Raw genomic sequence first — 26,819 nt, 5'->3', positions numbered from 1 at the left:
ATTTGCCATATTGGCAGTCTCTGCTGATAAAACGGGAGGCTACAGAGATAATTCCTGCTGCTATAAGAGTGAAACAGATAATATATTTTGTATACTGTATTTTTAAAAGAGAAATTCTGTTGTATGTTGACACACTGTAATGATATGTGTGCATAAAATATTACTTAATTATCCATGGGAGACTACTGCACAAGCCCCACTGAATATTCTGGTCATGCACAAATCCTGGTCATCTTATAAAATAGGGTTGGCACCAGGGAAGTTCTTTGCAACAAGGTTAAAGGAAGAAGAAGAAGAAGAAGAAGAAGAAGAAGAAGAAGAAGAAGAAGAAGAAGAAGAAGAAGAAGAAGAAGTTTGGATTTATATCCCCCCTTTCTCTCCTGTAAGGAGACTCAAAGGGGCTTACAATCTCCTTGCCCTTCCCTGCTCACAACAAACACCCTGTGAGGTAGGTGGGGCTGAGAGAGCTCCGAGAAGCTGTGACTAGCCCAAGGTCACCCAGCTGGTGTGTGTGGGAGAGCACAGGCTAATCTGAATTCCCCAGATAAGCCTCCACAGCTCAGGTGGCAGAGCTGGGAATCAAACCCGGTTCCTCCAGATTAGAATGCACCTGCTCTTAACCTCCTACGCCACTGCTGCTCCTTAACATACTGTGGCTAGGCTGCAGTACAGGCAAAACATTGGCTCTCTGTGAAGTGTGGTTTGGAGGAAGCGGCACTGGAAATAGGCAATCCCTTCCCTTGCTCTGAAAATGGAAACATGCCCTAGTGTTGAGCTCTTCGTTGCAAATATTCTTACTGTCCATTCTAGACTGTGGCAATGTGAGGTAATCCTACCAAGGTCCAATTCCTATTTCCACCAATTAGAATTGTGTGCAATGTTCTAGCCATACCATTTAGTGAAGGAACTCAAAGGAAGATTCCAAATTCTAAAATTTACGGTTGTGTGTGTGCGTGTAGCACAAAGACTTATGGTGACCCTGCAGGGTTTTCATGGCAAGAGACGTTGGGAGGTGGTTTGCCATTGCTTGCCCCTGCATCATGGCCATGGTAGTCCTTAAAGATCGCCCATCCAAATTCTGATAAGGGAGGATCCTGCTTAGCTTGAGATCTGACAAAATCAGGTTACCCAGATTCATGGTTACAAAGCAGTAAGAGAAGCTATAAGCAATTAGTCAATTGGTTAGATGCACTAGTTGACTTTTCAAGCCTTGACACTAATAAAAATTTATGCAGGAACCTCACCTCAACCCATCCACCAAAAAACATAGTAAGAATTTGCCACAGGAAAATCTTTGATGTATGAACAATGTACATTACATACCTGTACAAATCAAGGTGTGATTTCTCCCACATGCAGCTAATTTTACTTTTTCTGGTTTTAAAACTATGAATTAAAAACACAATACCATTCATAAGTTATTCAACATGTTTAATAGAATTATTTTACAGTAATTGTATTGCCATCTACAAGATAGTCAACTGCAGTGAATGGGGTCTGAGTAATTAAATGGCTCACTAAATATTTCTTTCACTGCCTCTGAAAACATTTGCATGCTTTGTTTAGGTGTTCATTGCAAGAAACCATAGAAAAACAAATCTTGATTACTTCAAATGTGGGTTATTCCCATTTGTCACTCAGGGAGGCAAGGTTAAGCTTCTGCTTTTCATCTCCCTGTTCGGCTGCTGCTTGCCAATTTAAAACTTTCCGAACTATAGAGGTTATCTAGAACTTAACTCTGGAACCAACTATATAGCTCTTGGAAACAATATATATTTATTTATTTATTTATTTATTTATTTATTTATTTATTTATTTATTTATTTATTTATTTATTTATTTATTTATTTATTTATTTATTTTGGGGGGGGGTGGGGGGGGGGGGGGGTGGGGGGGGGGGGGGGTGGGGGGGGGGGGGGGTGGGGGGGGGGGGGGGTGGGGGGGGGGGGGGGTGGGGGGGGGGGGGGGTGGGGGGGGGGGGGGGTGGGGGGGGGGGGGGGTGGGGGGGGGGGGGGGTGGGGGGGGGGGGGGGTGGGGGGGGGGGGGGGTGGGGGGGGGGGGGGGTGGGGGGGGGGGGGGGTGGGGGGGGGGGGGGGTGGGGGGGGGGGGGGGTGGGGGGGGGGGGGGGTGGGGGGGGGGGGGGGTGGGGGGGGGGGGGGGTGGGGGGGGGGGGGGGTGGGGGGGGGGGGGGGTGGGGGGGGGGGGGGGTGGGGGGGGGGGGGGGTGGGGGGGGGGGGGGGTGGGGGGGGGGGGGGGTGGGGGGGGGGGGGGGTGGGGGGGGGGGGGGGTGGGGGGGGGGGGGGGTGGGGGGGGGGGGGGGTGGGGGGGGGGGGGGGTGGGGGGGGGGGGGGGTGGGGGGGGGGGGGGGTGGGGGGGGGGGGGGGTGGGGGGGGGGGGGGGTGGGGGGGGGGGGGGGTGGGGGGGGGGGGGGGTGGGGGGGGGGGGGGGTGGGGGGGGGGGGGGGTGGGGGGGGGGGGGGGTGGGGGGGGGGGGGGGTGGGGGGGGGGGGGGGTGGGGGGGGGGGGGGGTGGGGGGGGGGGGGGGTGGGGGGGGGGGGGGGTGGGGGGGGGGGGGGGTGGGGGGGGGGGGGGGTGGGGGGGGGGGGGGGTGGGGGGGGGGGGGGGTGGGGGGGGGGGGGGGTGGGGGGGGGGGGGGGTGGGGGGGGGGGGGGGTGGGGGGGGGGGGGGGTGGGGGGGGGGGGGGGTGGGGGGGGGGGGGGGTGGGGGGGGGGGGGGGTGGGGGGGGGGGGGGGTGGGGGGGGGGGGGGGTGGGGGGGGGGGGGGGTGGGGGGGGGGGGGGGTGGGGGGGGGGGGGGGTGGGGGGGGGGGGGGGTGGGGGGGGGGGGGGGTGGGGGGGGGGGGGGGTGGGGGGGGGGGGGGGTGGGGGGGGGGGGGGGTGGGGGGGGGGGGGGGTGGGGGGGGGGGGGGGTGGGGGGGGGGGGGGGTGGGGGGGGGGGGGGGTGGGGGGGGGGGGGGGTGGGGGGGGGGGGGGGTGGGGGGGGGGGGGGGTGGGGGGGGGGGGGGGTGGGGGGGGGGGGGGGTGGGGGGGGGGGGGGGTGGGGGGGGGGGGGGGTGGGGGGGGGGGGGGGTGGGGGGGGGGGGGGGTGGGGGGGGGGGGGGGTGGGGGGGGGGGGGGGTGGGGGGGGGGGGGGGTGGGGGGGGGGGGGGGTGGGGGGGGGGGGGGGTGGGGGGGGGGGGGGGTGGGGGGGGGGGGGGGTGGGGGGGGGGGGGGGTGGGGGGGGGGGGGGGTGGGGGGGGGGGGGGGTGGGGGGGGGGGGGGGTGGGGGGGGGGGGGGGTGGGGGGGGGGGGGGGTGGGGGGGGGGGGGGGTGGGGGGGGGGGGGGGTGGGGGGGGGGGGGGGTGGGGGGGGGGGGGGGTGGGGGGGGGGGGGGGTGGGGGGGGGGGGGGGTGGGGGGGGGGGGGGGTGGGGGGGGGGGGGGGTGGGGGGGGGGGGGGGTGGGGGGGGGGGGGGGTGGGGGGGGGGGGGGGTGGGGGGGGGGGGGGGTGGGGGGGGGGGGGGGTGGGGGGGGGGGGGGGTGGGGGGGGGGGGGGGTGGGGGGGGGGGGGGGTGGGGGGGGGGGGGGGTGGGGGGGGGGGGGGGTGGGGGGGGGGGGGGGTGGGGGGGGGGGGGGGTGGGGGGGGGGGGGGGTGGGGGGGGGGGGGGGTGGGGGGGGGGGGGGGTGGGGGGGGGGGGGGGTGGGGGGGGGGGGGGGTGGGGGGGGGGGGGGGTGGGGGGGGGGGGGGGTGGGGGGGGGGGGGGGTGGGGGGGGGGGGGGGTGGGGGGGGGGGGGGGTGGGGGGGGGGGGGGGTGGGGGGGGGGGGGGGTGGGGGGGGGGGGGGGTGGGGGGGGGGGGGGGTGGGGGGGGGGGGGGGTGGGGGGGGGGGGGGGTGGGGGGGGGGGGGGGTGGGGGGGGGGGGGGGTGGGGGGGGGGGGGGGTGGGGGGGGGGGGGGGTGGGGGGGGGGGGGGGTGGGGGGGGGGGGGGGTGGGGGGGGGGGGGGGTGGGGGGGGGGGGGGGTGGGGGGGGGGGGGGGTGGGGGGGGGGGGGGGTGGGGGGGGGGGGGGGTGGGGGGGGGGGGGGGTGGGGGGGGGGGGGGGTGGGGGGGGGGGGGGGTGGGGGGGGGGGGGGGTGGGGGGGGGGGGGGGTGGGGGGGGGGGGGGGTGGGGGGGGGGGGGGGTGGGGGGGGGGGGGGGTGGGGGGGGGGGGGGGTGGGGGGGGGGGGGGGTGGGGGGGGGGGGGGGTGGGGGGGGGGGGGGGTGGGGGGGGGGGGGGGTGGGGGGGGGGGGGGGTGGGGGGGGGGGGGGGTGGGGGGGGGGGGGGGTGGGGGGGGGGGGGGGTGGGGGGGGGGGGGGGTGGGGGGGGGGGGGGGTGGGGGGGGGGGGGGGTGGGGGGGGGGGGGGGTGGGGGGGGGGGGGGGTGGGGGGGGGGGGGGGTGGGGGGGGGGGGGGGTGGGGGGGGGGGGGGGTGGGGGGGGGGGGGGGTGGGGGGGGGGGGGGGTGGGGGGGGGGGGGGGTGGGGGGGGGGGGGGGTGGGGGGGGGGGGGGGTGGGGGGGGGGGGGGGTGGGGGGGGGGGGGGGTGGGGGGGGGGGGGGGTGGGGGGGGGGGGGGGTGGGGGGGGGGGGGGGTGGGGGGGGGGGGGGGTGGGGGGGGGGGGGGGTGGGGGGGGGGGGGGGTGGGGGGGGGGGGGGGTGGGGGGGGGGGGGGGTGGGGGGGGGGGGGGGTGGGGGGGGGGGGGGGTGGGGGGGGGGGGGGGTGGGGGGGGGGGGGGGTGGGGGGGGGGGGGGGTGGGGGGGGGGGGGGGTGGGGGGGGGGGGGGGTGGGGGGGGGGGGGGGTGGGGGGGGGGGGGGGTGGGGGGGGGGGGGGGTGGGGGGGGGGGGGGGTGGGGGGGGGGGGGGGTGGGGGGGGGGGGGGGTGGGGGGGGGGGGGGGTGGGGGGGGGGGGGGGTGGGGGGGGGGGGGGGTGGGGGGGGGGGGGGGTGGGGGGGGGGGGGGGTGGGGGGGGGGGGGGGTGGGGGGGGGGGGGGGTGGGGGGGGGGGGGGGTGGGGGGGGGGGGGGGTGGGGGGGGGGGGGGGTGGGGGGGGGGGGGGGTGGGGGGGGGGGGGGGTGGGGGGGGGGGGGGGTGGGGGGGGGGGGGGGTGGGGGGGGGGGGGGGTGGGGGGGGGGGGGGGTGGGGGGGGGGGGGGGTGGGGGGGGGGGGGGGTGGGGGGGGGGGGGGGTGGGGGGGGGGGGGGGTGGGGGGGGGGGGGGGTGGGGGGGGGGGGGGGTGGGGGGGGGGGGGGGTGGGGGGGGGGGGGGGTGGGGGGGGGGGGGGGTGGGGGGGGGGGGGGGTGGGGGGGGGGGGGGGTGGGGGGGGGGGGGGGTGGGGGGGGGGGGGGGTGGGGGGGGGGGGGGGTGGGGGGGGGGGGGGGTGGGGGGGGGGGGGGGTGGGGGGGGGGGGGGGTGGGGGGGGGGGGGGGTGGGGGGGGGGGGGGGTGGGGGGGGGGGGGGGTGGGGGGGGGGGGGGGTGGGGGGGGGGGGGGGTGGGGGGGGGGGGGGGTGGGGGGGGGGGGGGGTGGGGGGGGGGGGGGGTGGGGGGGGGGGGGGGTGGGGGGGGGGGGGGGTGGGGGGGGGGGGGGGTGGGGGGGGGGGGGGGTGGGGGGGGGGGGGGGTGGGGGGGGGGGGGGGTGGGGGGGGGGGGGGGTGGGGGGGGGGGGGGGTGGGGGGGGGGGGGGGTGGGGGGGGGGGGGGGTGGGGGGGGGGGGGGGTGGGGGGGGGGGGGGGTGGGGGGGGGGGGGGGTGGGGGGGGGGGGGGGTGGGGGGGGGGGGGGGTGGGGGGGGGGGGGGGTGGGGGGGGGGGGGGGTGGGGGGGGGGGGGGGTGGGGGGGGGGGGGGGTGGGGGGGGGGGGGGGTGGGGGGGGGGGGGGGTGGGGGGGGGGGGGGGTGGGGGGGGGGGGGGGTGGGGGGGGGGGGGGGTGGGGGGGGGGGGGGGTGGGGGGGGGGGGGGGTGGGGGGGGGGGGGGGTGGGGGGGGGGGGGGGTGGGGGGGGGGGGGGGTGGGGGGGGGGGGGGGTGGGGGGGGGGGGGGGTGGGGGGGGGGGGGGGTGGGGGGGGGGGGGGGTGGGGGGGGGGGGGGGTGGGGGGGGGGGGGGGTGGGGGGGGGGGGGGGTGGGGGGGGGGGGGGGTGGGGGGGGGGGGGGGTGGGGGGGGGGGGGGGTGGGGGGGGGGGGGGGTGGGGGGGGGGGGGGGTGGGGGGGGGGGGGGGTGGGGGGGGGGGGGGGTGGGGGGGGGGGGGGGTGGGGGGGGGGGGGGGTGGGGGGGGGGGGGGGTGGGGGGGGGGGGGGGTGGGGGGGGGGGGGGGTGGGGGGGGGGGGGGGTGGGGGGGGGGGGGGGTGGGGGGGGGGGGGGGTGGGGGGGGGGGGGGGTGGGGGGGGGGGGGGGTGGGGGGGGGGGGGGGTGGGGGGGGGGGGGGGTGGGGGGGGGGGGGGGTGGGGGGGGGGGGGGGTGGGGGGGGGGGGGGGTGGGGGGGGGGGGGGGTGGGGGGGGGGGGGGGTGGGGGGGGGGGGGGGTGGGGGGGGGGGGGGGTGGGGGGGGGGGGGGGTGGGGGGGGGGGGGGGTGGGGGGGGGGGGGGGTGGGGGGGGGGGGGGGTGGGGGGGGGGGGGGGTGGGGGGGGGGGGGGGTGGGGGGGGGGGGGGGTGGGGGGGGGGGGGGGTGGGGGGGGGGGGGGGTGGGGGGGGGGGGGGGTGGGGGGGGGGGGGGGTGGGGGGGGGGGGGGGTGGGGGGGGGGGGGGGTGGGGGGGGGGGGGGGTGGGGGGGGGGGGGGGTGGGGGGGGGGGGGGGTGGGGGGGGGGGGGGGTGGGGGGGGGGGGGGGTGGGGGGGGGGGGGGGTGGGGGGGGGGGGGGGTGGGGGGGGGGGGGGGTGGGGGGGGGGGGGGGTGGGGGGGGGGGGGGGTGGGGGGGGGGGGGGGTGGGGGGGGGGGGGGGTGGGGGGGGGGGGGGGTGGGGGGGGGGGGGGGTGGGGGGGGGGGGGGGTGGGGGGGGGGGGGGGTGGGGGGGGGGGGGGGTGGGGGGGGGGGGGGGTGGGGGGGGGGGGGGGTGGGGGGGGGGGGGGGTGGGGGGGGGGGGGGGTGGGGGGGGGGGGGGGTGGGGGGGGGGGGGGGTGGGGGGGGGGGGGGGTGGGGGGGGGGGGGGGTGGGGGGGGGGGGGGGTGGGGGGGGGGGGGGGTGGGGGGGGGGGGGGGTGGGGGGGGGGGGGGGTGGGGGGGGGGGGGGGTGGGGGGGGGGGGGGGTGGGGGGGGGGGGGGGTGGGGGGGGGGGGGGGTGGGGGGGGGGGGGGGTGGGGGGGGGGGGGGGTGGGGGGGGGGGGGGGTGGGGGGGGGGGGGGGTGGGGGGGGGGGGGGGTGGGGGGGGGGGGGGGTGGGGGGGGGGGGGGGTGGGGGGGGGGGGGGGTGGGGGGGGGGGGGGGTGGGGGGGGGGGGGGGTGGGGGGGGGGGGGGGTGGGGGGGGGGGGGGGTGGGGGGGGGGGGGGGTGGGGGGGGGGGGGGGTGGGGGGGGGGGGGGGTGGGGGGGGGGGGGGGTGGGGGGGGGGGGGGGTGGGGGGGGGGGGGGGTGGGGGGGGGGGGGGGTGGGGGGGGGGGGGGGTGGGGGGGGGGGGGGGTGGGGGGGGGGGGGGGTGGGGGGGGGGGGGGGTGGGGGGGGGGGGGGGTGGGGGGGGGGGGGGGTGGGGGGGGGGGGGGGTGGGGGGGGGGGGGGGTGGGGGGGGGGGGGGGTGGGGGGGGGGGGGGGTGGGGGGGGGGGGGGGTGGGGGGGGGGGGGGGTGGGGGGGGGGGGGGGTGGGGGGGGGGGGGGGTGGGGGGGGGGGGGGGTGGGGGGGGGGGGGGGTGGGGGGGGGGGGGGGTGGGGGGGGGGGGGGGTGGGGGGGGGGGGGGGTGGGGGGGGGGGGGGGTGGGGGGGGGGGGGGGTGGGGGGGGGGGGGGGTGGGGGGGGGGGGGGGTGGGGGGGGGGGGGGGTGGGGGGGGGGGGGGGTGGGGGGGGGGGGGGGTGGGGGGGGGGGGGGGTGGGGGGGGGGGGGGGTGGGGGGGGGGGGGGGTGGGGGGGGGGGGGGGTGGGGGGGGGGGGGGGTGGGGGGGGGGGGGGGTGGGGGGGGGGGGGGGTGGGGGGGGGGGGGGGTGGGGGGGGGGGGGGGTGGGGGGGGGGGGGGGTGGGGGGGGGGGGGGGTGGGGGGGGGGGGGGGTGGGGGGGGGGGGGGGTGGGGGGGGGGGGGGGTGGGGGGGGGGGGGGGTGGGGGGGGGGGGGGGTGGGGGGGGGGGGGGGTGGGGGGGGGGGGGGGTGGGGGGGGGGGGGGGTGGGGGGGGGGGGGGGTGGGGGGGGGGGGGGGTGGGGGGGGGGGGGGGTGGGGGGGGGGGGGGGTGGGGGGGGGGGGGGGTGGGGGGGGGGGGGGGTGGGGGGGGGGGGGGGTGGGGGGGGGGGGGGGTGGGGGGGGGGGGGGGTGGGGGGGGGGGGGGGTGGGGGGGGGGGGGGGTGGGGGGGGGGGGGGGTGGGGGGGGGGGGGGGTGGGGGGGGGGGGGGGTGGGGGGGGGGGGGGGTGGGGGGGGGGGGGGGTGGGGGGGGGGGGGGGTGGGGGGGGGGGGGGGTGGGGGGGGGGGGGGGTGGGGGGGGGGGGGGGTGGGGGGGGGGGGGGGTGGGGGGGGGGGGGGGTGGGGGGGGGGGGGGGTGGGGGGGGGGGGGGGTGGGGGGGGGGGGGGGTGGGGGGGGGGGGGGGTGGGGGGGGGGGGGGGTGGGGGGGGGGGGGGGTGGGGGGGGGGGGGGGTGGGGGGGGGGGGGGGTGGGGGGGGGGGGGGGTGGGGGGGGGGGGGGGTGGGGGGGGGGGGGGGTGGGGGGGGGGGGGGGTGGGGGGGGGGGGGGGTGGGGGGGGGGGGGGGTGGGGGGGGGGGGGGGTGGGGGGGGGGGGGGGTGGGGGGGGGGGGGGGTGGGGGGGGGGGGGGGTGGGGGGGGGGGGGGGTGGGGGGGGGGGGGGGTGGGGGGGGGGGGGGGTGGGGGGGGGGGGGGGTGGGGGGGGGGGGGGGTGGGGGGGGGGGGGGGTGGGGGGGGGGGGGGGTGGGGGGGGGGGGGGGTGGGGGGGGGGGGGGGTGGGGGGGGGGGGGGGTGGGGGGGGGGGGGGGTGGGGGGGGGGGGGGGTGGGGGGGGGGGGGGGTGGGGGGGGGGGGGGGTGGGGGGGGGGGGGGGTGGGGGGGGGGGGGGGTGGGGGGGGGGGGGGGTGGGGGGGGGGGGGGGTGGGGGGGGGGGGGGGTGGGGGGGGGGGGGGGTGGGGGGGGGGGGGGGTGGGGGGGGGGGGGGGTGGGGGGGGGGGGGGGTGGGGGGGGGGGGGGGTGGGGGGGGGGGGGGGTGGGGGGGGGGGGGGGTGGGGGGGGGGGGGGGTGGGGGGGGGGGGGGGTGGGGGGGGGGGGGGGTGGGGGGGGGGGGGGGTGGGGGGGGGGGGGGGTGGGGGGGGGGGGGGGTGGGGGGGGGGGGGGGTGGGGGGGGGGGGGGGTGGGGGGGGGGGGGGGTGGGGGGGGGGGGGGGTGGGGGGGGGGGGGGGTGGGGGGGGGGGGGGGTGGGGGGGGGGGGGGGTGGGGGGGGGGGGGGGTGGGGGGGGGGGGGGGTGGGGGGGGGGGGGGGTGGGGGGGGGGGGGGGTGGGGGGGGGGGGGGGTGGGGGGGGGGGGGGGTGGGGGGGGGGGGGGGTGGGGGGGGGGGGGGGTGGGGGGGGGGGGGGGTGGGGGGGGGGGGGGGTGGGGGGGGGGGGGGGTGGGGGGGGGGGGGGGTGGGGGGGGGGGGGGGTGGGGGGGGGGGGGGGTGGGGGGGGGGGGGGGTGGGGGGGGGGGGGGGTGGGGGGGGGGGGGGGTGGGGGGGGGGGGGGGTGGGGGGGGGGGGGGGTGGGGGGGGGGGGGGGTGGGGGGGGGGGGGGGTGGGGGGGGGGGGGGGTGGGGGGGGGGGGGGGTGGGGGGGGGGGGGGGTGGGGGGGGGGGGGGGTGGGGGGGGGGGGGGGTGGGGGGGGGGGGGGGTGGGGGGGGGGGGGGGTGGGGGGGGGGGGGGGTGGGGGGGGGGGGGGGTGGGGGGGGGGGGGGGTGGGGGGGGGGGGGGGTGGGGGGGGGGGGGGGTGGGGGGGGGGGGGGGTGGGGGGGGGGGGGGGTGGGGGGGGGGGGGGGTGGGGGGGGGGGGGGGTGGGGGGGGGGGGGGGTGGGGGGGGGGGGGGGTGGGGGGGGGGGGGGGTGGGGGGGGGGGGGGGTGGGGGGGGGGGGGGGTGGGGGGGGGGGGGGGTGGGGGGGGGGGGGGGTGGGGGGGGGGGGGGGTGGGGGGGGGGGGGGGTGGGGGGGGGGGGGGGTGGGGGGGGGGGGGGGTGGGGGGGGGGGGGGGTGGGGGGGGGGGGGGGTGGGGGGGGGGGGGGGTGGGGGGGGGGGGGGGTGGGGGGGGGGGGGGGTGGGGGGGGGGGGGGGTGGGGGGGGGGGGGGGTGGGGGGGGGGGGGGGTGGGGGGGGGGGGGGGTGGGGGGGGGGGGGGGTGGGGGGGGGGGGGGGTGGGGGGGGGGGGGGGTGGGGGGGGGGGGGGGTGGGGGGGGGGGGGGGTGGGGGGGGGGGGGGGTGGGGGGGGGGGGGGGTGGGGGGGGGGGGGGGTGGGGGGGGGGGGGGGTGGGGGGGGGGGGGGGTGGGGGGGGGGGGGGGTGGGGGGGGGGGGGGGTGGGGGGGGGGGGGGGTGGGGGGGGGGGGGGGTGGGGGGGGGGGGGGGTGGGGGGGGGGGGGGGTGGGGGGGGGGGGGGGTGGGGGGGGGGGGGGGTGGGGGGGGGGGGGGGTGGGGGGGGGGGGGGGTGGGGGGGGGGGGGGGTGGGGGGGGGGGGGGGTGGGGGGGGGGGGGGGTGGGGGGGGGGGGGGGTGGGGGGGGGGGGGGGTGGGGGGGGGGGGGGGTGGGGGGGGGGGGGGGTGGGGGGGGGGGGGGGTGGGGGGGGGGGGGGGTGGGGGGGGGGGGGGGTGGGGGGGGGGGGGGGTGGGGGGGGGGGGGGGTGGGGGGGGGGGGGGGTGGGGGGGGGGGGGGGTGGGGGGGGGGGGGGGTGGGGGGGGGGGGGGGTGGGGGGGGGGGGGGGTGGGGGGGGGGGGGGGTGGGGGGGGGGGGGGGTGGGGGGGGGGGGGGGTGGGGGGGGGGGGGGGTGGGGGGGGGGGGGGGTGGGGGGGGGGGGGGGTGGGGGGGGGGGGGGGTGGGGGGGGGGGGGGGTGGGGGGGGGGGGGGGTGGGGGGGGGGGGGGGTGGGGGGGGGGGGGGGTGGGGGGGGGGGGGGGTGGGGGGGGGGGGGGGTGGGGGGGGGGGGGGGTGGGGGGGGGGGGGGGTGGGGGGGGGGGGGGGTGGGGGGGGGGGGGGGTGGGGGGGGGGGGGGGTGGGGGGGGGGGGGGGTGGGGGGGGGGGGGGGTGGGGGGGGGGGGGGGTGGGGGGGGGGGGGGGTGGGGGGGGGGGGGGGTGGGGGGGGGGGGGGGTGGGGGGGGGGGGGGGTGGGGGGGGGGGGGGGTGGGGGGGGGGGGGGGTGGGGGGGGGGGGGGGTGGGGGGGGGGGGGGGTGGGGGGGGGGGGGGGTGGGGGGGGGGGGGGGTGGGGGGGGGGGGGGGTGGGGGGGGGGGGGGGTGGGGGGGGGGGGGGGTGGGGGGGGGGGGGGGTGGGGGGGGGGGGGGGTGGGGGGGGGGGGGGGTGGGGGGGGGGGGGGGTGGGGGGGGGGGGGGGTGGGGGGGGGGGGGGGTGGGGGGGGGGGGGGGTGGGGGGGGGGGGGGGTGGGGGGGGGGGGGGGTGGGGGGGGGGGGGGGTGGGGGGGGGGGGGGGTGGGGGGGGGGGGGGGTGGGGGGGGGGGGGGGTGGGGGGGGGGGGGGGTGGGGGGGGGGGGGGGTGGGGGGGGGGGGGGGTGGGGGGGGGGGGGGGTGGGGGGGGGGGGGGGTGGGGGGGGGGGGGGGTGGGGGGGGGGGGGGGTGGGGGGGGGGGGGGGTGGGGGGGGGGGGGGGTGGGGGGGGGGGGGGGTGGGGGGGGGGGGGGGTGGGGGGGGGGGGGGGTGGGGGGGGGGGGGGGTGGGGGGGGGGGGGGGTGGGGGGGGGGGGGGGTGGGGGGGGGGGGGGGTGGGGGGGGGGGGGGGTGGGGGGGGGGGGGGGTGGGGGGGGGGGGGGGTGGGGGGGGGGGGGGGTGGGGGGGGGGGGGGGTGGGGGGGGGGGGGGGTGGGGGGGGGGGGGGGTGGGGGGGGGGGGGGGTGGGGGGGGGGGGGGGTGGGGGGGGGGGGGGGTGGGGGGGGGGGGGGGTGGGGGGGGGGGGGGGTGGGGGGGGGGGGGGGTGGGGGGGGGGGGGGGTGGGGGGGGGGGGGGGTGGGGGGGGGGGGGGGTGGGGGGGGGGGGGGGTGGGGGGGGGGGGGGGTGGGGGGGGGGGGGGGTGGGGGGGGGGGGGGGTGGGGGGGGGGGGGGGTGGGGGGGGGGGGGGGTGGGGGGGGGGGGGGGTGGGGGGGGGGGGGGGTGGGGGGGGGGGGGGGTGGGGGGGGGGGGGGGTGGGGGGGGGGGGGGGTGGGGGGGGGGGGGGGTGGGGGGGGGGGGGGGTGGGGGGGGGGGGGGGTGGGGGGGGGGGGGGGTGGGGGGGGGGGGGGGTGGGGGGGGGGGGGGGTGGGGGGGGGGGGGGGTGGGGGGGGGGGGGGGTGGGGGGGGGGGGGGGTGGGGGGGGGGGGGGGTGGGGGGGGGGGGGGGTGGGGGGGGGGGGGGGTGGGGGGGGGGGGGGGTGGGGGGGGGGGGGGGTGGGGGGGGGGGGGGGTGGGGGGGGGGGGGGGTGGGGGGGGGGGGGGGTGGGGGGGGGGGGGGGTGGGGGGGGGGGGGGGTGGGGGGGGGGGGGGGTGGGGGGGGGGGGGGGTGGGGGGGGGGGGGGGTGGGGGGGGGGGGGGGTGGGGGGGGGGGGGGGTGGGGGGGGGGGGGGGTGGGGGGGGGGGGGGGTGGGGGGGGGGGGGGGTGGGGGGGGGGGGGGGTGGGGGGGGGGGGGGGTGGGGGGGGGGGGGGGTGGGGGGGGGGGGGGGTGGGGGGGGGGGGGGGTGGGGGGGGGGGGGGGTGGGGGGGGGGGGGGGTGGGGGGGGGGGGGGGTGGGGGGGGGGGGGGGTGGGGGGGGGGGGGGGTGGGGGGGGGGGGGGGTGGGGGGGGGGGGGGGTGGGGGGGGGGGGGGGTGGGGGGGGGGGGGGGTGGGGGGGGGGGGGGGTGGGGGGGGGGGGGGGTGGGGGGGGGGGGGGGTGGGGGGGGGGGGGGGTGGGGGGGGGGGGGGGTGGGGGGGGGGGGGGGTGGGGGGGGGGGGGGGTGGGGGGGGGGGGGGGTGGGGGGGGGGGGGGGTGGGGGGGGGGGGGGGTGGGGGGGGGGGGGGGTGGGGGGGGGGGGGGGTGGGGGGGGGGGGGGGTGGGGGGGGGGGGGGGTGGGGGGGGGGGGGGGTGGGGGGGGGGGGGGGTGGGGGGGGGGGGGGGTGGGGGGGGGGGGGGGTGGGGGGGGGGGGGGGTGGGGGGGGGGGGGGGTGGGGGGGGGGGGGGGTGGGGGGGGGGGGGGGTGGGGGGGGGGGGGGGTGGGGGGGGGGGGGGGTGGGGGGGGGGGGGGGTGGGGGGGGGGGGGGGTGGGGGGGGGGGGGGGTGGGGGGGGGGGGGGGTGGGGGGGGGGGGGGGTGGGGGGGGGGGGGGGTGGGGGGGGGGGGGGGTGGGGGGGGGGGGGGGTGGGGGGGGGGGGGGGTGGGGGGGGGGGGGGGTGGGGGGGGGGGGGGGTGGGGGGGGGGGGGGGTGGGGGGGGGGGGGGGTGGGGGGGGGGGGGGGTGGGGGGGGGGGGGGGTGGGGGGGGGGGGGGGTGGGGGGGGGGGGGGGTGGGGGGGGGGGGGGGTGGGGGGGGGGGGGGGTGGGGGGGGGGGGGGGTGGGGGGGGGGGGGGGTGGGGGGGGGGGGGGGTGGGGGGGGGGGGGGGTGGGGGGGGGGGGGGGTGGGGGGGGGGGGGGGTGGGGGGGGGGGGGGGTGGGGGGGGGGGGGGGTGGGGGGGGGGGGGGGTGGGGGGGGGGGGGGGTGGGGGGGGGGGGGGGTGGGGGGGGGGGGGGGTGGGGGGGGGGGGGGGTGGGGGGGGGGGGGGGTGGGGGGGGGGGGGGGTGGGGGGGGGGGGGGGTGGGGGGGGGGGGGGGTGGGGGGGGGGGGGGGTGGGGGGGGGGGGGGGTGGGGGGGGGGGGGGGTGGGGGGGGGGGGGGGTGGGGGGGGGGGGGGGTGGGGGGGGGGGGGGGTGGGGGGGGGGGGGGGTGGGGGGGGGGGGGGGTGGGGGGGGGGGGGGGTGGGGGGGGGGGGGGGTGGGGGGGGGGGGGGGTGGGGGGGGGGGGGGGTGGGGGGGGGGGGGGGTGGGGGGGGGGGGGGGTGGGGGGGGGGGGGGGTGGGGGGGGGGGGGGGTGGGGGGGGGGGGGGGTGGGGGGGGGGGGGGGTGGGGGGGGGGGGGGGTGGGGGGGGGGGGGGGTGGGGGGGGGGGGGGGTGGGGGGGGGGGGGGGTGGGGGGGGGGGGGGGTGGGGGGGGGGGGGGGTGGGGGGGGGGGGGGGTGGGGGGGGGGGGGGGTGGGGGGGGGGGGGGGTGGGGGGGGGGGGGGGTGGGGGGGGGGGGGGGTGGGGGGGGGGGGGGGTGGGGGGGGGGGGGGGTGGGGGGGGGGGGGGGTGGGGGGGGGGGGGGGTGGGGGGGGGGGGGGGTGGGGGGGGGGGGGGGTGGGGGGGGGGGGGGGTGGGGGGGGGGGGGGGTGGGGGGGGGGGGGGGTGGGGGGGGGGGGGGGTGGGGGGGGGGGGGGGTGGGGGGGGGGGGGGGTGGGGGGGGGGGGGGGTGGGGGGGGGGGGGGGTGGGGGGGGGGGGGGGTGGGGGGGGGGGGGGGTGGGGGGGGGGGGGGGTGGGGGGGGGGGGGGGTGGGGGGGGGGGGGGGTGGGGGGGGGGGGGGGTGGGGGGGGGGGGGGGTGGGGGGGGGGGGGGGTGGGGGGGGGGGGGGGTGGGGGGGGGGGGGGGTGGGGGGGGGGGGGGGTGGGGGGGGGGGGGGGTGGGGGGGGGGGGGGGTGGGGGGGGGGGGGGGTGGGGGGGGGGGGGGGTGGGGGGGGGGGGGGGTGGGGGGGGGGGGGGGTGGGGGGGGGGGGGGGTGGGGGGGGGGGGGGGTGGGGGGGGGGGGGGGTGGGGGGGGGGGGGGGTGGGGGGGGGGGGGGGTGGGGGGGGGGGGGGGTGGGGGGGGGGGGGGGTGGGGGGGGGGGGGGGTGGGGGGGGGGGGGGGTGGGGGGGGGGGGGGGTGGGGGGGGGGGGGGGTGGGGGGGGGGGGGGGTGGGGGGGGGGGGGGGTGGGGGGGGGGGGGGGTGGGGGGGGGGGGGGGTGGGGGGGGGGGGGGGTGGGGGGGGGGGGGGGTGGGGGGGGGGGGGGGTGGGGGGGGGGGGGGGTGGGGGGGGGGGGGGGTGGGGGGGGGGGGGGGTGGGGGGGGGGGGGGGTGGGGGGGGGGGGGGGTGGGGGGGGGGGGGGGTGGGGGGGGGGGGGGGTGGGGGGGGGGGGGGGTGGGGGGGGGGGGGGGTGGGGGGGGGGGGGGGTGGGGGGGGGGGGGGGTGGGGGGGGGGGGGGGTGGGGGGGGGGGGGGGTGGGGGGGGGGGGGGGTGGGGGGGGGGGGGGGTGGGGGGGGGGGGGGGTGGGGGGGGGGGGGGGTGGGGGGGGGGGGGGGTGGGGGGGGGGGGGGGTGGGGGGGGGGGGGGGTGGGGGGGGGGGGGGGTGGGGGGGGGGGGGGGTGGGGGGGGGGGGGGGTGGGGGGGGGGGGGGGTGGGGGGGGGGGGGGGTGGGGGGGGGGGGGGGTGGGGGGGGGGGGGGGTGGGGGGGGGGGGGGGTGGGGGGGGGGGGGGGTGGGGGGGGGGGGGGGTGGGGGGGGGGGGGGGTGGGGGGGGGGGGGGGTGGGGGGGGGGGGGGGTGGGGGGGGGGGGGGGTGGGGGGGGGGGGGGGTGGGGGGGGGGGGGGGTGGGGGGGGGGGGGGGTGGGGGGGGGGGGGGGTGGGGGGGGGGGGGGGTGGGGGGGGGGGGGGGTGGGGGGGGGGGGGGGTGGGGGGGGGGGGGGGTGGGGGGGGGGGGGGGTGGGGGGGGGGGGGGGTGGGGGGGGGGGGGGGTGGGGGGGGGGGGGGGTGGGGGGGGGGGGGGGTGGGGGGGGGGGGGGGTGGGGGGGGGGGGGGGTGGGGGGGGGGGGGGGTGGGGGGGGGGGGGGGTGGGGGGGGGGGGGGGTGGGGGGGGGGGGGGGTGGGGGGGGGGGGGGGTGGGGGGGGGGGGGGGTGGGGGGGGGGGGGGGTGGGGGGGGGGGGGGGTGGGGGGGGGGGGGGGTGGGGGGGGGGGGGGGTGGGGGGGGGGGGGGGTGGGGGGGGGGGGGGGTGGGGGGGGGGGGGGGTGGGGGGGGGGGGGGGTGGGGGGGGGGGGGGGTGGGGGGGGGGGGGGGTGGGGGGGGGGGGGGGTGGGGGGGGGGGGGGGTGGGGGGGGGGGGGGGTGGGGGGGGGGGGGGGTGGGGGGGGGGGGGGGTGGGGGGGGGGGGGGGTGGGGGGGGGGGGGGGTGGGGGGGGGGGGGGGTGGGGGGGGGGGGGGGTGGGGGGGGGGGGGGGTGGGGGGGGGGGGGGGTGGGGGGGGGGGGGGGTGGGGGGGGGGGGGGGTGGGGGGGGGGGGGGGTGGGGGGGGGGGGGGGTGGGGGGGGGGGGGGGTGGGGGGGGGGGGGGGTGGGGGGGGGGGGGGGTGGGGGGGGGGGGGGGTGGGGGGGGGGGGGGGTGGGGGGGGGGGGGGGTGGGGGGGGGGGGGGGTGGGGGGGGGGGGGGGTGGGGGGGGGGGGGGGTGGGGGGGGGGGGGGGTGGGGGGGGGGGGGGGTGGGGGGGGGGGGGGGTGGGGGGGGGGGGGGGTGGGGGGGGGGGGGGGTGGGGGGGGGGGGGGGTGGGGGGGGGGGGGGGTGGGGGGGGGGGGGGGTGGGGGGGGGGGGGGGTGGGGGGGGGGGGGGGTGGGGGGGGGGGGGGGTGGGGGGGGGGGGGGGTGGGGGGGGGGGGGGGTGGGGGGGGGGGGGGGTGGGGGGGGGGGGGGGTGGGGGGGGGGGGGGGTGGGGGGGGGGGGGGGTGGGGGGGGGGGGGGGTGGGGGGGGGGGGGGGTGGGGGGGGGGGGGGGTGGGGGGGGGGGGGGGTGGGGGGGGGGGGGGGTGGGGGGGGGGGGGGGTGGGGGGGGGGGGGGGTGGGGGGGGGGGGGGGTGGGGGGGGGGGGGGGTGGGGGGGGGGGGGGGTGGGGGGGGGGGGGGGTGGGGGGGGGGGGGGGTGGGGGGGGGGGGGGGTGGGGGGGGGGGGGGGTGGGGGGGGGGGGGGGTGGGGGGGGGGGGGGGTGGGGGGGGGGGGGGGTGGGGGGGGGGGGGGGTGGGGGGGGGGGGGGGTGGGGGGGGGGGGGGGTGGGGGGGGGGGGGGGTGGGGGGGGGGGGGGGTGGGGGGGGGGGGGGGTGGGGGGGGGGGGGGGTGGGGGGGGGGGGGGGTGGGGGGGGGGGGGGGTGGGGGGGGGGGGGGGTGGGGGGGGGGGGGGGTGGGGGGGGGGGGGGGTGGGGGGGGGGGGGGGTGGGGGGGGGGGGGGGTGGGGGGGGGGGGGGGTGGGGGGGGGGGGGGGTGGGGGGGGGGGGGGGTGGGGGGGGGGGGGGGTGGGGGGGGGGGGGGGTGGGGGGGGGGGGGGGTGGGGGGGGGGGGGGGTGGGGGGGGGGGGGGGTGGGGGGGGGGGGGGGTGGGGGGGGGGGGGGGTGGGGGGGGGGGGGGGTGGGGGGGGGGGGGGGTGGGGGGGGGGGGGGGTGGGGGGGGGGGGGGGTGGGGGGGGGGGGGGGTGGGGGGGGGGGGGGGTGGGGGGGGGGGGGGGTGGGGGGGGGGGGGGGTGGGGGGGGGGGGGGGTGGGGGGGGGGGGGGGTGGGGGGGGGGGGGGGTGGGGGGGGGGGGGGGTGGGGGGGGGGGGGGGTGGGGGGGGGGGGGGGTGGGGGGGGGGGGGGGTGGGGGGGGGGGGGGGTGGGGGGGGGGGGGGGTGGGGGGGGGGGGGGGTGGGGGGGGGGGGGGGTGGGGGGGGGGGGGGGTGGGGGGGGGGGGGGGTGGGGGGGGGGGGGGGTGGGGGGGGGGGGGGGTGGGGGGGGGGGGGGGTGGGGGGGGGGGGGGGTGGGGGGGGGGGGGGGTGGGGGGGGGGGGGGGTGGGGGGGGGGGGGGGTGGGGGGGGGGGGGGGTGGGGGGGGGGGGGGGTGGGGGGGGGGGGGGGTGGGGGGGGGGGGGGGTGGGGGGGGGGGGGGGTGGGGGGGGGGGGGGGTGGGGGGGGGGGGGGGTGGGGGGGGGGGGGGGTGGGGGGGGGGGGGGGTGGGGGGGGGGGGGGGTGGGGGGGGGGGGGGGTGGGGGGGGGGGGGGGTGGGGGGGGGGGGGGGTGGGGGGGGGGGGGGGTGGGGGGGGGGGGGGGTGGGGGGGGGGGGGGGTGGGGGGGGGGGGGGGTGGGGGGGGGGGGGGGTGGGGGGGGGGGGGGGTGGGGGGGGGGGGGGGTGGGGGGGGGGGGGGGTGGGGGGGGGGGGGGGTGGGGGGGGGGGGGGGTGGGGGGGGGGGGGGGTGGGGGGGGGGGGGGGTGGGGGGGGGGGGGGGTGGGGGGGGGGGGGGGTGGGGGGGGGGGGGGGTGGGGGGGGGGGGGGGTGGGGGGGGGGGGGGGTGGGGGGGGGGGGGGGTGGGGGGGGGGGGGGGTGGGGGGGGGGGGGGGTGGGGGGGGGGGGGGGTGGGGGGGGGGGGGGGTGGGGGGGGGGGGGGGTGGGGGGGGGGGGGGGTGGGGGGGGGGGGGGGTGGGGGGGGGGGGGGGTGGGGGGGGGGGGGGGTGGGGGGGGGGGGGGGTGGGGGGGGGGGGGGGTGGGGGGGGGGGGGGGTGGGGGGGGGGGGGGGTGGGGGGGGGGGGGGGTGGGGGGGGGGGGGGGTGGGGGGGGGGGGGGGTGGGGGGGGGGGGGGGTGGGGGGGGGGGGGGGTGGGGGGGGGGGGGGGTGGGGGGGGGGGGGGGTGGGGGGGGGGGGGGGTGGGGGGGGGGGGGGGTGGGGGGGGGGGGGGGTGGGGGGGGGGGGGGGTGGGGGGGGGGGGGGGTGGGGGGGGGGGGGGGTGGGGGGGGGGGGGGGTGGGGGGGGGGGGGGGTGGGGGGGGGGGGGGGTGGGGGGGGGGGGGGGTGGGGGGGGGGGGGGGTGGGGGGGGGGGGGGGTGGGGGGGGGGGGGGGTGGGGGGGGGGGGGGGTGGGGGGGGGGGGGGGTGGGGGGGGGGGGGGGTGGGGGGGGGGGGGGGTGGGGGGGGGGGGGGGTGGGGGGGGGGGGGGGTGGGGGGGGGGGGGGGTGGGGGGGGGGGGGGGTGGGGGGGGGGGGGGGTGGGGGGGGGGGGGGGTGGGGGGGGGGGGGGGTGGGGGGGGGGGGGGGTGGGGGGGGGGGGGGGTGGGGGGGGGGGGGGGTGGGGGGGGGGGGGGGTGGGGGGGGGGGGGGGTGGGGGGGGGGGGGGGTGGGGGGGGGGGGGGGTGGGGGGGGGGGGGGGTGGGGGGGGGGGGGGGTGGGGGGGGGGGGGGGTGGGGGGGGGGGGGGGTGGGGGGGGGGGGGGGTGGGGGGGGGGGGGGGTGGGGGGGGGGGGGGGTGGGGGGGGGGGGGGGTGGGGGGGGGGGGGGGTGGGGGGGGGGGGGGGTGGGGGGGGGGGGGGGTGGGGGGGGGGGGGGGTGGGGGGGGGGGGGGGTGGGGGGGGGGGGGGGTGGGGGGGGGGGGGGGTGGGGGGGGGGGGGGGTGGGGGGGGGGGGGGGTGGGGGGGGGGGGGGGTGGGGGGGGGGGGGGGTGGGGGGGGGGGGGGGTGGGGGGGGGGGGGGGTGGGGGGGGGGGGGGGTGGGGGGGGGGGGGGGTGGGGGGGGGGGGGGGTGGGGGGGGGGGGGGGTGGGGGGGGGGGGGGGTGGGGGGGGGGGGGGGTGGGGGGGGGGGGGGGTGGGGGGGGGGGGGGGTGGGGGGGGGGGGGGGTGGGGGGGGGGGGGGGTGGGGGGGGGGGGGGGTGGGGGGGGGGGGGGGTGGGGGGGGGGGGGGGTGGGGGGGGGGGGGGGTGGGGGGGGGGGGGGGTGGGGGGGGGGGGGGGTGGGGGGGGGGGGGGGTGGGGGGGGGGGGGGGTGGGGGGGGGGGGGGGTGGGGGGGGGGGGGGGTGGGGGGGGGGGGGGGTGGGGGGGGGGGGGGGTGGGGGGGGGGGGGGGTGGGGGGGGGGGGGGGTGGGGGGGGGGGGGGGTGGGGGGGGGGGGGGGTGGGGGGGGGGGGGGGTGGGGGGGGGGGGGGGTGGGGGGGGGGGGGGGTGGGGGGGGGGGGGGGTGGGGGGGGGGGGGGGTGGGGGGGGGGGGGGGTGGGGGGGGGGGGGGGTGGGGGGGGGGGGGGGTGGGGGGGGGGGGGGGTGGGGGGGGGGGGGGGTGGGGGGGGGGGGGGGTGGGGGGGGGGGGGGGTGGGGGGGGGGGGGGGTGGGGGGGGGGGGGGGTGGGGGGGGGGGGGGGTGGGGGGGGGGGGGGGTGGGGGGGGGGGGGGGTGGGGGGGGGGGGGGGTGGGGGGGGGGGGGGGTGGGGGGGGGGGGGGGTGGGGGGGGGGGGGGGTGGGGGGGGGGGGGGGTGGGGGGGGGGGGGGGTGGGGGGGGGGGGGGGTGGGGGGGGGGGGGGGTGGGGGGGGGGGGGGGTGGGGGGGGGGGGGGGTGGGGGGGGGGGGGGGTGGGGGGGGGGGGGGGTGGGGGGGGGGGGGGGTGGGGGGGGGGGGGGGTGGGGGGGGGGGGGGGTGGGGGGGGGGGGGGGTGGGGGGGGGGGGGGGTGGGGGGGGGGGGGGGTGGGGGGGGGGGGGGGTGGGGGGGGGGGGGGGTGGGGGGGGGGGGGGGTGGGGGGGGGGGGGGGTGGGGGGGGGGGGGGGTGGGGGGGGGGGGGGGTGGGGGGGGGGGGGGGTGGGGGGGGGGGGGGGTGGGGGGGGGGGGGGGTGGGGGGGGGGGGGGGTGGGGGGGGGGGGGGGTGGGGGGGGGGGGGGGTGGGGGGGGGGGGGGGTGGGGGGGGGGGGGGGTGGGGGGGGGGGGGGGTGGGGGGGGGGGGGGGTGGGGGGGGGGGGGGGTGGGGGGGGGGGGGGGTGGGGGGGGGGGGGGGTGGGGGGGGGGGGGGGTGGGGGGGGGGGGGGGTGGGGGGGGGGGGGGGTGGGGGGGGGGGGGGGTGGGGGGGGGGGGGGGTGGGGGGGGGGGGGGGTGGGGGGGGGGGGGGGTGGGGGGGGGGGGGGGTGGGGGGGGGGGGGGGTGGGGGGGGGGGGGGGTGGGGGGGGGGGGGGGTGGGGGGGGGGGGGGGTGGGGGGGGGGGGGGGTGGGGGGGGGGGGGGGTGGGGGGGGGGGGGGGTGGGGGGGGGGGGGGGTGGGGGGGGGGGGGGGTGGGGGGGGGGGGGGGTGGGGGGGGGGGGGGGTGGGGGGGGGGGGGGGTGGGGGGGGGGGGGGGTGGGGGGGGGGGGGGGTGGGGGGGGGGGGGGGTGGGGGGGGGGGGGGGTGGGGGGGGGGGGGGGTGGGGGGGGGGGGGGGTGGGGGGGGGGGGGGGTGGGGGGGGGGGGGGGTGGGGGGGGGGGGGGGTGGGGGGGGGGGGGGGTGGGGGGGGGGGGGGGTGGGGGGGGGGGGGGGTGGGGGGGGGGGGGGGTGGGGGGGGGGGGGGGTGGGGGGGGGGGGGGGTGGGGGGGGGGGGGGGTGGGGGGGGGGGGGGGTGGGGGGGGGGGGGGGTGGGGGGGGGGGGGGGTGGGGGGGGGGGGGGGTGGGGGGGGGGGGGGGTGGGGGGGGGGGGGGGTGGGGGGGGGGGGGGGTGGGGGGGGGGGGGGGTGGGGGGGGGGGGGGGTGGGGGGGGGGGGGGGTGGGGGGGGGGGGGGGTGGGGGGGGGGGGGGGTGGGGGGGGGGGGGGGTGGGGGGGGGGGGGGGTGGGGGGGGGGGGGGGTGGGGGGGGGGGGGGGTGGGGGGGGGGGGGGGTGGGGGGGGGGGGGGGTGGGGGGGGGGGGGGGTGGGGGGGGGGGGGGGTGGGGGGGGGGGGGGGTGGGGGGGGGGGGGGGTGGGGGGGGGGGGGGGTGGGGGGGGGGGGGGGTGGGGGGGGGGGGGGGTGGGGGGGGGGGGGGGTGGGGGGGGGGGGGGGTGGGGGGGGGGGGGGGTGGGGGGGGGGGGGGGTGGGGGGGGGGGGGGGTGGGGGGGGGGGGGGGTGGGGGGGGGGGGGGGTGGGGGGGGGGGGGGGTGGGGGGGGGGGGGGGTGGGGGGGGGGGGGGGTGGGGGGGGGGGGGGGTGGGGGGGGGGGGGGGTGGGGGGGGGGGGGGGTGGGGGGGGGGGGGGGTGGGGGGGGGGGGGGGTGGGGGGGGGGGGGGGTGGGGGGGGGGGGGGGTGGGGGGGGGGGGGGGTGGGGGGGGGGGGGGGTGGGGGGGGGGGGGGGTGGGGGGGGGGGGGGGTGGGGGGGGGGGGGGGTGGGGGGGGGGGGGGGTGGGGGGGGGGGGGGGTGGGGGGGGGGGGGGGTGGGGGGGGGGGGGGGTGGGGGGGGGGGGGGGTGGGGGGGGGGGGGGGTGGGGGGGGGGGGGGGTGGGGGGGGGGGGGGGTGGGGGGGGGGGGGGGTGGGGGGGGGGGGGGGTGGGGGGGGGGGGGGGTGGGGGGGGGGGGGGGTGGGGGGGGGGGGGGGTGGGGGGGGGGGGGGGTGGGGGGGGGGGGGGGTGGGGGGGGGGGGGGGTGGGGGGGGGGGGGGGTGGGGGGGGGGGGGGGTGGGGGGGGGGGGGGGTGGGGGGGGGGGGGGGTGGGGGGGGGGGGGGGTGGGGGGGGGGGGGGGTGGGGGGGGGGGGGGGTGGGGGGGGGGGGGGGTGGGGGGGGGGGGGGGTGGGGGGGGGGGGGGGTGGGGGGGGGGGGGGGTGGGGGGGGGGGGGGGTGGGGGGGGGGGGGGGTGGGGGGGGGGGGGGGTGGGGGGGGGGGGGGGTGGGGGGGGGGGGGGGTGGGGGGGGGGGGGGGTGGGGGGGGGGGGGGGTGGGGGGGGGGGGGGGTGGGGGGGGGGGGGGGTGGGGGGGGGGGGGGGTGGGGGGGGGGGGGGGTGGGGGGGGGGGGGGGTGGGGGGGGGGGGGGGTGGGGGGGGGGGGGGGTGGGGGGGGGGGGGGGTGGGGGGGGGGGGGGGTGGGGGGGGGGGGGGGTGGGGGGGGGGGGGGGTGGGGGGGGGGGGGGGTGGGGGGGGGGGGGGGTGGGGGGGGGGGGGGGTGGGGGGGGGGGGGGGTGGGGGGGGGGGGGGGTGGGGGGGGGGGGGGGTGGGGGGGGGGGGGGGTGGGGGGGGGGGGGGGTGGGGGGGGGGGGGGGTGGGGGGGGGGGGGGGTGGGGGGGGGGGGGGGTGGGGGGGGGGGGGGGTGGGGGGGGGGGGGGGTGGGGGGGGGGGGGGGTGGGGGGGGGGGGGGGTGGGGGGGGGGGGGGGTGGGGGGGGGGGGGGGTGGGGGGGGGGGGGGGTGGGGGGGGGGGGGGGTGGGGGGGGGGGGGGGTGGGGGGGGGGGGGGGTGGGGGGGGGGGGGGGTGGGGGGGGGGGGGGGTGGGGGGGGGGGGGGGTGGGGGGGGGGGGGGGTGGGGGGGGGGGGGGGTGGGGGGGGGGGGGGGTGGGGGGGGGGGGGGGTGGGGGGGGGGGGGGGTGGGGGGGGGGGGGGGTGGGGGGGGGGGGGGGTGGGGGGGGGGGGGGGTGGGGGGGGGGGGGGGTGGGGGGGGGGGGGGGTGGGGGGGGGGGGGGGTGGGGGGGGGGGGGGGTGGGGGGGGGGGGGGGTGGGGGGGGGGGGGGGTGGGGGGGGGGGGGGGTGGGGGGGGGGGGGGGTGGGGGGGGGGGGGGGTGGGGGGGGGGGGGGGTGGGGGGGGGGGGGGGTGGGGGGGGGGGGGGGTGGGGGGGGGGGGGGGTGGGGGGGGGGGGGGGTGGGGGGGGGGGGGGGTGGGGGGGGGGGGGGGTGGGGGGGGGGGGGGGTGGGGGGGGGGGGGGGTGGGGGGGGGGGGGGGTGGGGGGGGGGGGGGGTGGGGGGGGGGGGGGGTGGGGGGGGGGGGGGGTGGGGGGGGGGGGGGGTGGGGGGGGGGGGGGGTGGGGGGGGGGGGGGGTGGGGGGGGGGGGGGGTGGGGGGGGGGGGGGGTGGGGGGGGGGGGGGGTGGGGGGGGGGGGGGGTGGGGGGGGGGGGGGGTGGGGGGGGGGGGGGGTGGGGGGGGGGGGGGGTGGGGGGGGGGGGGGGTGGGGGGGGGGGGGGGTGGGGGGGGGGGGGGGTGGGGGGGGGGGGGGGTGGGGGGGGGGGGGGGTGGGGGGGGGGGGGGGTGGGGGGGGGGGGGGGTGGGGGGGGGGGGGGGTGGGGGGGGGGGGGGGTGGGGGGGGGGGGGGGTGGGGGGGGGGGGGGGTGGGGGGGGGGGGGGGTGGGGGGGGGGGGGGGTGGGGGGGGGGGGGGGTGGGGGGGGGGGGGGGTGGGGGGGGGGGGGGGTGGGGGGGGGGGGGGGTGGGGGGGGGGGGGGGTGGGGGGGGGGGGGGGTGGGGGGGGGGGGGGGTGGGGGGGGGGGGGGGTGGGGGGGGGGGGGGGTGGGGGGGGGGGGGGGTGGGGGGGGGGGGGGGTGGGGGGGGGGGGGGGTGGGGGGGGGGGGGGGTGGGGGGGGGGGGGGGTGGGGGGGGGGGGGGGTGGGGGGGGGGGGGGGTGGGGGGGGGGGGGGGTGGGGGGGGGGGGGGGTGGGGGGGGGGGGGGGTGGGGGGGGGGGGGGGTGGGGGGGGGGGGGGGTGGGGGGGGGGGGGGGTGGGGGGGGGGGGGGGTGGGGGGGGGGGGGGGTGGGGGGGGGGGGGGGTGGGGGGGGGGGGGGGTGGGGGGGGGGGGGGGTGGGGGGGGGGGGGGGTGGGGGGGGGGGGGGGTGGGGGGGGGGGGGGGTGGGGGGGGGGGGGGGTGGGGGGGGGGGGGGGTGGGGGGGGGGGGGGGTGGGGGGGGGGGGGGGTGGGGGGGGGGGGGGGTGGGGGGGGGGGGGGGTGGGGGGGGGGGGGGGTGGGGGGGGGGGGGGGTGGGGGGGGGGGGGGGTGGGGGGGGGGGGGGGTGGGGGGGGGGGGGGGTGGGGGGGGGGGGGGGTGGGGGGGGGGGGGGGTGGGGGGGGGGGGGGGTGGGGGGGGGGGGGGGTGGGGGGGGGGGGGGGTGGGGGGGGGGGGGGGTGGGGGGGGGGGGGGGTGGGGGGGGGGGGGGGTGGGGGGGGGGGGGGGTGGGGGGGGGGGGGGGTGGGGGGGGGGGGGGGTGGGGGGGGGGGGGGGTGGGGGGGGGGGGGGGTGGGGGGGGGGGGGGGTGGGGGGGGGGGGGGGTGGGGGGGGGGGGGGGTGGGGGGGGGGGGGGGTGGGGGGGGGGGGGGGTGGGGGGGGGGGGGGGTGGGGGGGGGGGGGGGTGGGGGGGGGGGGGGGTGGGGGGGGGGGGGGGTGGGGGGGGGGGGGGGTGGGGGGGGGGGGGGGTGGGGGGGGGGGGGGGTGGGGGGGGGGGGGGGTGGGGGGGGGGGGGGGTGGGGGGGGGGGGGGGTGGGGGGGGGGGGGGGTGGGGGGGGGGGGGGGTGGGGGGGGGGGGGGGTGGGGGGGGGGGGGGGTGGGGGGGGGGGGGGGTGGGGGGGGGGGGGGGTGGGGGGGGGGGGGGGTGGGGGGGGGGGGGGGTGGGGGGGGGGGGGGGTGGGGGGGGGGGGGGGTGGGGGGGGGGGGGGGTGGGGGGGGGGGGGGGTGGGGGGGGGGGGGGGTGGGGGGGGGGGGGGGTGGGGGGGGGGGGGGGTGGGGGGGGGGGGGGGTGGGGGGGGGGGGGGGTGGGGGGGGGGGGGGGTGGGGGGGGGGGGGGGTGGGGGGGGGGGGGGGTGGGGGGGGGGGGGGGTGGGGGGGGGGGGGGGTGGGGGGGGGGGGGGGTGGGGGGGGGGGGGGGTGGGGGGGGGGGGGGGTGGGGGGGGGGGGGGGTGGGGGGGGGGGGGGGTGGGGGGGGGGGGGGGTGGGGGGGGGGGGGGGTGGGGGGGGGGGGGGGTGGGGGGGGGGGGGGGTGGGGGGGGGGGGGGGTGGGGGGGGGGGGGGGTGGGGGGGGGGGGGGGTGGGGGGGGGGGGGGGTGGGGGGGGGGGGGGGTGGGGGGGGGGGGGGGTGGGGGGGGGGGGGGGTGGGGGGGGGGGGGGGTGGGGGGGGGGGGGGGTGGGGGGGGGGGGGGGTGGGGGGGGGGGGGGGTGGGGGGGGGGGGGGGTGGGGGGGGGGGGGGGTGGGGGGGGGGGGGGGTGGGGGGGGGGGGGGGTGGGGGGGGGGGGGGGTGGGGGGGGGGGGGGGTGGGGGGGGGGGGGGGTGGGGGGGGGGGGGGGTGGGGGGGGGGGGGGGTGGGGGGGGGGGGGGGTGGGGGGGGGGGGGGGTGGGGGGGGGGGGGGGTGGGGGGGGGGGGGGGTGGGGGGGGGGGGGGGTGGGGGGGGGGGGGGGTGGGGGGGGGGGGGGGTGGGGGGGGGGGGGGGTGGGGGGGGGGGGGGGTGGGGGGGGGGGGGGGTGGGGGGGGGGGGGGGTGGGGGGGGGGGGGGGTGGGGGGGGGGGGGGGTGGGGGGGGGGGGGGGTGGGGGGGGGGGGGGGTGGGGGGGGGGGGGGGTGGGGGGGGGGGGGGGTGGGGGGGGGGGGGGGTGGGGGGGGGGGGGGGTGGGGGGGGGGGGGGGTGGGGGGGGGGGGGGGTGGGGGGGGGGGGGGGTGGGGGGGGGGGGGGGTGGGGGGGGGGGGGGGTGGGGGGGGGGGGGGGTGGGGGGGGGGGGGGGTGGGGGGGGGGGGGGGTGGGGGGGGGGGGGGGTGGGGGGGGGGGGGGGTGGGGGGGGGGGGGGGTGGGGGGGGGGGGGGGTGG

The 26,819-nt window shown here is 89.9% G+C and overlaps 1 protein-coding gene across 1 annotated transcript in view; it reads right to left on the bottom strand.

Moving 5' to 3' along the window:
- Positions 1–26,819, bottom strand: part of LOC125435297 (X-linked retinitis pigmentosa GTPase regulator-like) — a 74,042-nt gene that overhangs the window by 25,324 nt on the left and 21,899 nt on the right. The window contains 1 exon segment of the mRNA XM_048501486.1: positions 1,324–1,386. Within this exon segment, the coding sequence (XP_048357443.1) occupies positions 1,324–1,386 (63 nt within the window).

This window comes from Sphaerodactylus townsendi, linkage group LG06 (assembly GCF_021028975.2).
Source record: "Sphaerodactylus townsendi isolate TG3544 linkage group LG06, MPM_Stown_v2.3, whole genome shotgun sequence".
In the NCBI taxonomy this organism is placed as follows: domain Eukaryota; kingdom Metazoa; phylum Chordata; class Lepidosauria; order Squamata; family Sphaerodactylidae; genus Sphaerodactylus; species Sphaerodactylus townsendi.
This window is presented reverse-complemented; position numbering and strand designations above follow the sequence as displayed.